Consider the following 8,807-nt stretch of genomic DNA (forward strand, 5'->3'; position numbering starts at 1 on the left):
TTTTTTTACTCTTCTCTACTGTTTTTTGTTCTGTGTGTATCAAAAATATCGCTATCAATCTGGAGTAATAATTTGTAGTTTTGAAATCAGTAGTTCTTTGACTGGTATTTCTGAATTCTCAGTATGTTGGAGAAGCAGGTTACTGTCAATCCCTATATATTTATGATTATAAATGATTTTTACCGAAAAGGTTTTTTCATACTGAGCTACCAGGCAAAATTGTTAATTATTAATTTTATTACTAATTGACGATTCCCTGCCCTGCATATCCATATATATATATATATATATATATATATACACATACGCACACACACACACACATTGTCACCCATGCCACAAATAAACACCACCTACACTTGGTCATATATAGCCAGTCACACCTGCTCATGTATATCACTGTCACACCTGCTCATGTATAGCCACTGTCACAGCTGTTCATATTACTTTGAAACTTTGTCTAAGCTTAAAACACAGTCAATTTGATAGGATTCAGTCACATTCCAATGTGGAAGAACTTACCGGTAGAAACTAATCATACACCCAATGAGCAACATTCCACCAGGTACCTGAAAAGACATTCTGCCAATGAAGTTCTGTAACTCACCAGAGTCAGGATGGAAGGCAGATAAAACTAGACGATGGGCTTTCAAAACTTGTTCTCGTGTTGTATGTGGAGGTTCCTGTTGCAACCTACAAAAAAGAATTAATTAGGATATGGATGAGAAGAAAAAATGTGCAATGGTAAAGAAATATTAACTTCCAAGCCATATTGGTTTGGTAGAAAGAGCAAGGCATATGCAGCTGTGTGTGTATGTGTGTGATTGACTATGTGTGTGAGTGTGTCTGTGTCTGTGAAACTGCTGAAAAAAATAAATGAATATATTTAAACAGGCACAAGTGTGGTTGTTGGGTAAGAAGTTTGCTCTCCAATCACATGGTTCCAGGTTCAGTTCCAATGCATGGCACCTTGGGCAAATGTCTTCTACTATAGCCTTGGACTGACCAAAGTCTTGTGATTGAATTTGGTAGATGGAAACTGCAAGAAGCCCATCACGTGTGTGTATGTTTGTCCCCCACCACTGCTTAACAACTGGTGCTGATGTGTTTATGTCCCCGTAACTTAGCAATTCAGCAAAAGGGACCAACAGAAAAAGTACCAGGCTTTACAAAGAATAAGTACTGGGATCGATAAGTACAACTACAATTCTTTAAGGCAGTGATCCAGTATGGCCACAGTCTAATGACTGAAACAAGTAAAAGATAAAAGATAAAATTCATATATGTACCCATGCACATAACAAAAAAAGAAAAGAAATCTTACTTGCCTGTATTTATTTACAAGATCTCTAGCTTCAAAGAGTTTACTTGTTGGTGTTAAACACGTGGATGGGTTTGTAACCCAAGCAAAATACTTTAGACGGCCATAAAATGTGTCTTGGTTCCATAGAGGTTTGTCGAGGTCTATTCGGTCAGACATTCTTCTCTTTTGTTCCTGGCACCTAATTTTTATAGAAACATTAAATGCAATTAATTAATTTTTGTATTATTATTATTATTATTATTATTATTATTATTATTGGTGGTGGTGGTAGTAGTAGTAGTAGTAATATTTCTGAGTTCAAATTCTGCCAAGGTCAACTTTGCTAGCTTTTCAGGGTCAATAGAATAAGTACCAGGATTGATAAAGTACCAGGGTCAATGTAATTGACTTAACCCCTCCCCAAAGTTGCTGGCCTTGTGCCAAAATTTGAAATCATTATTATTATTATTATTGTTATTCAGTCTTATTTTTATCATGTGCACTATCAAGTGCAGCCCTGTGTGCCTTGGGTATGTGTTGTGGCTTGTTGTGATGCTTTTATTTTCACTGTATTGAAAGTGTTTTATGTAGAATGTTTGCGGTACCTAGCAGTGCTATTTTCTGTATGTTAGTCCTGGTGTTTTTGCTATGTATTTGAATATTCTTTTATCATATCTAATGCACCTACTATGATAGGAATTGTTTCTGTTTTTAGACTCCACATTCGAGTTACCTCTATTTCCAGATCTTTGTATTTTGAAAGTTTCTCAGTTTCCTTTAACAACAACAACATCATCGTCGTCGCCGTCGCTGCCATCATCATTATCATCATCATAATTATTATTATTATTGACTCTGCTCGTGGATTTCAAAGAGGAAGGATGTGTGTTCATGATGAGTGCAGAGTGATGAAACCATTCTGCATACACTCATACAGTGCCCAAGCATATCTGATATATGGGTTTATGTTGAACACCTGCTGTCATGTATAGGACGTGTCTGCTTGTCGGCTGATTCCATAATGAGGATTGCCCCACCACCTTCCTTTGGCTGGCAAGGAGAGGCAGTTTTCATGTCTCATGGCTGTAGCGAAAGAGGCTGTGTGGTGATCTAGACTGAAAGGGCTGAAGACAGATATTTTCCTCTTTGGCCTACCCCTCATCAACGTTTTCAGATACCATCTGAAAAGGAAAGTGAGGGTTGAGAGAGAAGTGCTAACTTCCAGAAAATTTGTTGAAAGGTGGGTGAATGTGGCAAAGATGGTCTGTGTCAACAGGCCTACTTTGAGCGTGTGCTTTTGAGTTTCCAAGGCTGTGAGAGAAAGAAAGATGGGGAGAGGGCTCTTGCTCTAGTGGTCGGAGTGCTTGTGGATTTTTTGTGGGGTCTCCATGAGTAACCCTGAGTTGCTTGTCTCTTTTAGGCTTTTTCTTTCTTATATTTTTCATTGTTATCAACTTTTTACATGACACTTTATGCAACCCCACTTTGTCCTTCAGATTTTGTAATGTCCAGTCTTATTTTTGTTGGACCTTGTGACTAATAAAGAAAGGATTATTATTATTATTATTATTATTATTATTATTAAGGTGGTGAGTTGGCAGAAATCATTAGCATGCTGGACAAAATGCTTAGTGGCATTGTGTTCATCATTACATTCAAATTCTTCTGAGATCAACTTTGCCTTTTGTAACAAGTAACAGTTGGGCACTAGAATTGATGTTATCAACTAGCCCCTTTACCCAAAATTTCAGGTTTTGCGTCTATAGTATAAAGGATTATTATTATTATTATTATTATTATTATCATTATCATTCTTTCAACTCTGATTTTGTTGGAACACCTGGAATCTTCCATAAGTAGTGATTTTGCTACCTGCAGCTCATGATACCATGCTATTTGTTCTCTTTAACTATCTAATAATTTCCCAACACTATTCCTATTTCCTTTATGTCTCTCTCGCTATCTTTTGATATTATTATCATTATTATTATTAAGGTGGCAAAATTGTTAGCACGCTGGAGGAAATGCTTAGCAGTATTTTACCCATGATTATGTTCCAAGTTCAAATCCTGCTGAGGTTGACTTTGCCTTTCATCCTCTCAGGGTTGATAAATTAAGTATCAGTGAAACACTGGGGTTGATATAATCGACTATACCCTCCCTCAAATTTCAGGCTTTGTGCCTATAGTAGAAAGGATTATTATTATTATTATTATTATTATTATTATTATTATTATTATTTTAAGCATCAGTTTTTTTGTTTTTTTTTACATTGTTGGCACAGCTTAGGGAATTTTTGCTGTAAATAATATTCTTACATTAGATAATGTAGTCTTACATGTGAGGGTTGGCTGAAAAGTGCATAGGCTGACCAAGATACTCTCATGGAATGTGACCGAATGAGGTTTATTTTGCAACATAGCACCCCTTGCGGTCAACACATTTCTTCCATTGGTAATGCAATGTTTGGATCCCATCGGTGAGGAAGCTTTCATCCTGTTGGGCAAAAATGTCATCAACAGCAGATATGACATCATCATCATCACTGCAATATTGGTTCCCAACGAAATGCTTTTTTTCATGTTGAGGAACAGATGATAGTCAGATGAGGGTCAAATCAGGAAAATAGGGAGGGTGATCAACCAGTTCAAAGCCAGTCATAAACACAGCAGTCATTGAAACCAAGGACTTGTGGCCGTTGCCAGTAAGACATTCGAGTGAGATCGTTGCCAGTGCCACTGAACTGGCTCTTGTGCAGGTGGCACACAAAATACACCATTTTGAGCATGGCCGTGCAGGTGGCACGTAAAAGCACCCACTACACTCTCGGAGTGGTTGGCATTAGAAAGGGCATCCAGCTGTAGAAACTCTGAGTGGACTGGAGAAACATGAAATGAAGTATTTTGCTCAAGAACACAATGCATTGCCCCGTCCAGGAACTGAAACCACAATCTTACGATCATGAGTCCAACACCCTAACCACTAAGCCACACGCCTCCACCATGGTCAAGAGTGGAATGTCTTTAAGTCAACTGGATCGTTGCAGACATGGGGCCAAACAATAACAACTACCACCACTACCACTACCATCATCCAACACCACAACCACTGCCGTTGCTGCTCCCACCACCATCACTACCTGAAAATAGGAGAGAAAATATGAATTGAAATAAAAATACAAAGTAGTTTATTTCATTTTTCTGTTACTTGTTATCTGCTTAACTAGAGTGTAAAATCAATGACAACTGAAGGTATTGTTTAGTGATAACAAGTCTGGGGTTACGGTGGTGCCAATTTTGTTGTTGTTGTTGTTGTCATTAATGCTGTTGTTGTTAATGATAAAATAATAACTATGAAGACAATAACAAAGATTCCAGTAGCTTTATTATCATCAGGGTTGCAATAACTAATCAGAATGATGATAGTGATGATGATGGTGATAATGATAGTGGTGATGGTGGTAGTGGTGGTGATGATAATGATGGTAAAGACAATGATGATAATTATGAGTGATAAAGATGATGATGATGATGATGAAGAGGACTGCTACGGAGTTAACACTGATGAAGGCGATGGGAAAATTTTCGTATAATTCACTGCAAAACTTCTTAAAAGAAATCCAGCTGTCCCCAATCAATACATTGATTTTTGTTCTTTCGTCTTTCACTCTTGGCATAGAGGCAGAAATGGAATTTATCCATCAAATGAGAGGAGATGCTTTGGTAAGAATGAGGAAAATCAGAGCATTTCTGTAAATCAGTTTAATGGACAAAGCAGACTGATTCAGAAATATTGGTGAAAATAACTAAAATAGTACAACACATACTTGGATGTTTCTGTTTTGTATGATAATGCAGTGCAGTGCAGCCATGATTATTATTATTGTTATTGTTATTATTGTTGTTGTTAATCTGCTGCTACTAACGATATGAGTAAAAACCAAATGTTGGTTAACTATGCTTTCTCTTCATGAAGATTATACTTACCTACCTACCTACCTATACATGCACACACACACACACACACACACACAGAGGCATGGCTGTGTGGCAAGAAACTTGCTTACCAGCCACATGGTTTCAGGTTCAGTTATACTGCATGCCACCTAGAATAAGTCCTGGGGTCGATTTGTTCAACTAAAGGCGGTGCTCACCAGTTGAAGTGAGAAAGACCAGTGGAGTGTACCTTACACAAAAAAAATACACAAAAACAAGGAAGAGTTGGCATCAAGAAGGCCATACAACTGTAGGATACTGGCTCAAGGAGTCTTGTATAAACCAAATTCAGCATGGAAAAAAGCAGGTGGTAATGAAACAATGATGATGATGATATATATGTATTTTAGGCTTAGAATTTCACTTCATAACCATGTAATTCAGGTTCAGTCCTACTGCATGACACCATTGGCAAGTGTCTTCTACTATAGCCCTGGGCTGACTAAAGCTTTGTGAGTGGGTCTGAAAGATAGAAACATTATATATATCATCATCATCATCATTTAATATCTACTTTTCTATGCTTCCATGGTCAGACAGAATTTGCTGAGGCAGGATTTTTACAACCTGATGCCCTTCTTGTTGCCAGCTTTTATCTGTTTCAGTATGGTAGTATTTCGAGAATATATTTCTATGGAAATTAAAAGTTTCTAATCTCAAATTGTAGTGATGTGAATCAGGGCAATTTTGAAGAAGAGAGATTTAAAGATGTCAATACTACAAGTCACTATAAGTTTATAAATGAGCCAACACACCCCAGTAGTAACATATTACATTTAACCAGTTAGCATTTAAACAGGCCATAGCCAGCCCAAATATGCTACCTGTTTTATGTTCAAACCAGCCAGATCTGGCCTCCCACACTCACTCTACAATGTCATTCTAAAAATAAACAATCACATCATTAATATCTTGAAGCTATGAAACAATGCATGATTAATGTAAAACAATGTGAACAAATAAGTAGGACATTTGATAGAGTAATCTGAATACTAAACTGCTAATCTTTACAAATAACCCATTTCTTATCTCTAAAACTTGTAATGAGTGACACTAATAAAGTCTCTGATCGTTTTGGTATAATTTTTGAGATTATGAGAAAAAATAATTGTCATTAGTTCTACTTCCTAAAAATCATTATCTTCATTTTCTTAAAGCTTATTACCATTGTATTTCTTAAAAATTCACAAATATAAATTAGCCTCAATATTTTCCTTCTTGGAAATTTGTAAAAATTTTTGATAATATTATTTAATATTTGTTTTACTTTAAGGCAGTGAACTGGCAGAATCATAAGCATGTTGGGCGAAATGTTTAGCAGCATTTTGTCTGCCTTCACATTCTGAGTCCAAATTCCACCGATGTTGACTTTGCCTTTCATCCTTTTAGAGCTGATAAACTAGGTACCAGATGAGTACTGGAGTTGATGTAATCAAGTTACCCCTCCCCTGAAATTGTTAGCCTTGAGCCAAAATTTGAAATCCCTAAAACCATATTAAAAGGTTATCAGATACTGTAAAAGTGCAAAGAAAAAAAAACAGTAGCAACTTACCATTCATGAAACTCTATGCCCTTGAATCAGTTTATAATTTTTATTGAATAAAAATAACCTACTCAACCACACCTCCCTCCCTCTCACTCTCATCCTTCTCTTGCCTAGTGTATCAATATTACTATTCTGTTGCTCTTCACGCATATGCATCATCAGACACCATCCTCACCCCTTATCCACCATTCACTACATCCACCTCTCAACACTTGTTCTCCATTCACTGTATTCACACACCACTCATCTATTCCCATTTCTCACTCTCCAATACACATTTGCAACATCTACTCACCCTCACTCCTGGTTCATCTACCTTCACTTCTCTCACCTCCTACCTTGAAGGTTTCCTCAGAAACCTCATCACCACTATTTGTATCTATTCTCAGTTCTACATCAATCACTCCCAAACTCTTTTCTGAAATATAAGTAACCATGTAACTCCTCTAGCAAGAAACCTGTTTCACTCTAGCTCCTTCTCTCATATTTAAACTCTTCATCTTCTAAAATAAATTTGCTTCACCTAAAGTTTGTAGTCCTGAAAACTACACAGGTAACCTCACTAGTGCTGGTGGCAAGAAAAGCATCCAGTGTACATTGTTAGTGTTAGGAGGTGCATCCAACTGTAGAATCTAGTCCTGGCCCCATCATATCCTGTTGAACTGTCCAACTCATGCTAGCAAGGAACAGGAATGTTAAATGAAGATATACATACATATATATATGTATATATTTGGACAAAAAAGTTATCTTGAAATGGGGAAAGTGTGTATTATTTATGTGGTGTCCCTATGGGACACCATAAGGATGGGGTATGTGATATTGGGGGGGTGTATGTATATATATATGTGTGTGTGTGTGTGTGTGTGTGTGTGTGTGTGTGTATGTATGCATGCATATATACATACACATATATATATATAGATAGGTAGATAGATATAGGGTAAAAATTAATAATTAATTAATAATTGGTAATTTTACCAAGTAGTTTGGTGTGTTAAAAAACCATTATCGGTAAACTTATATAAGCATAATTAAAATTAGGGTTCATCAAGAATTGCTTCACCACACACCGAAAATTAGAAATAGCAGTCAAAACTATTATTTCTGTACCAAAATATAACTCCCAGACAGCAATACTTGCAATCACAAAGGCAAAAAAGGAAAAAATAACGAAATCACCCGACTTTGATTAACTGTATACGTGTTTCAGGATGACAAGAGGTGTAAATTATATTACCCGAACTAACCTTCCTTCATCAGTACAGTATTTCAAAATTATAAATCCAAGAATGCTAATAAAAGAATAATTAATTCGATCCGGCGACCTCAAATGATTATCCAGGAACAGCATTTCCAAATTCATATAGACGAGTAAGGAAATCGTATCATTCCTCAATTACCCACGTGCACTACGAGTAATCCCGCAGAAACTGCAGTTTACTAATTTTCGGTGTGTGGTGAAGTAATTCTTACTGAACTCTAATTTTAATTATGTTTATATAAGTTTACCGATAATGGTTTTTTAACACACTGAACTACTTGGTAAAATTACTAATTATTAATTAATTATTAATTTTTACCCTATATCTGTAAGAATTTATTTACTCCCTGATAGTAAACTGCAGTTTCTGCGGGATTACTCGTGTAATTATTTGGTGTCCAATGAAGTAAAGATACGAATAAGTGAGCTGGCTACACTTCTGGCAGAGGTCACAGATTATGCTCTCACTTGCCTTGCCGAGTCTTCTCACGTACAGCATATTTCCAAATGTCCCGGTCACTGGTCATTGACTCGGTGAGGCCTAAAGTTCGAAGGTCGTGCTTCACCACCTCATCCCAGGTCTTCCTGGGTCTACCTCTTCCACAGGTTCCCTCAACTGCTAGGGTGTGGCACTTTTTCACACAGCTATCCTCATCCATTCTTGCCACATGTCCATACCAGCGCAATCGTCTCTCCTGC

The 8,807-nt window shown here is 36.8% G+C and overlaps 2 protein-coding genes across 7 annotated transcripts in view; one reads left to right on the forward strand and one right to left on the reverse strand.

Annotated features, from left to right (window-relative positions):
• LOC106868682 (1-acyl-sn-glycerol-3-phosphate acyltransferase delta) overlaps nucleotides 1–8,807 on the forward strand; it is a 120,616-nt gene that overhangs the window by 110,392 nt on the left and 1,417 nt on the right. The gene's annotated exons all lie outside the window — the stretch shown is intronic.
• Nucleotides 1–8,807, reverse strand: part of LOC106868689 (sideroflexin-2) — a 35,612-nt gene that overhangs the window by 20,882 nt on the left and 5,923 nt on the right. For both annotated transcript variants that reach the window (XM_014914076.2, XM_052977756.1), the window contains exons 2-3: nucleotides 1,329–1,502; nucleotides 523–693 (exon numbers count right to left, since the gene is read on the reverse strand). In XM_014914076.2, the coding sequence (XP_014769562.1) occupies nucleotides 523–693; nucleotides 1,329–1,480 (323 nt within the window). In that variant the 5' untranslated portion in view covers nucleotides 1,481–1,502. The remainder of the gene's footprint in view (nucleotides 1–522; nucleotides 694–1,328; nucleotides 1,503–8,807) is intronic.

This window comes from Octopus bimaculoides, chromosome 2 (assembly GCF_001194135.2).
Source record: "Octopus bimaculoides isolate UCB-OBI-ISO-001 chromosome 2, ASM119413v2, whole genome shotgun sequence".
NCBI classification, from domain to species: Eukaryota; Metazoa; Mollusca; class Cephalopoda; order Octopoda; family Octopodidae; genus Octopus; species Octopus bimaculoides.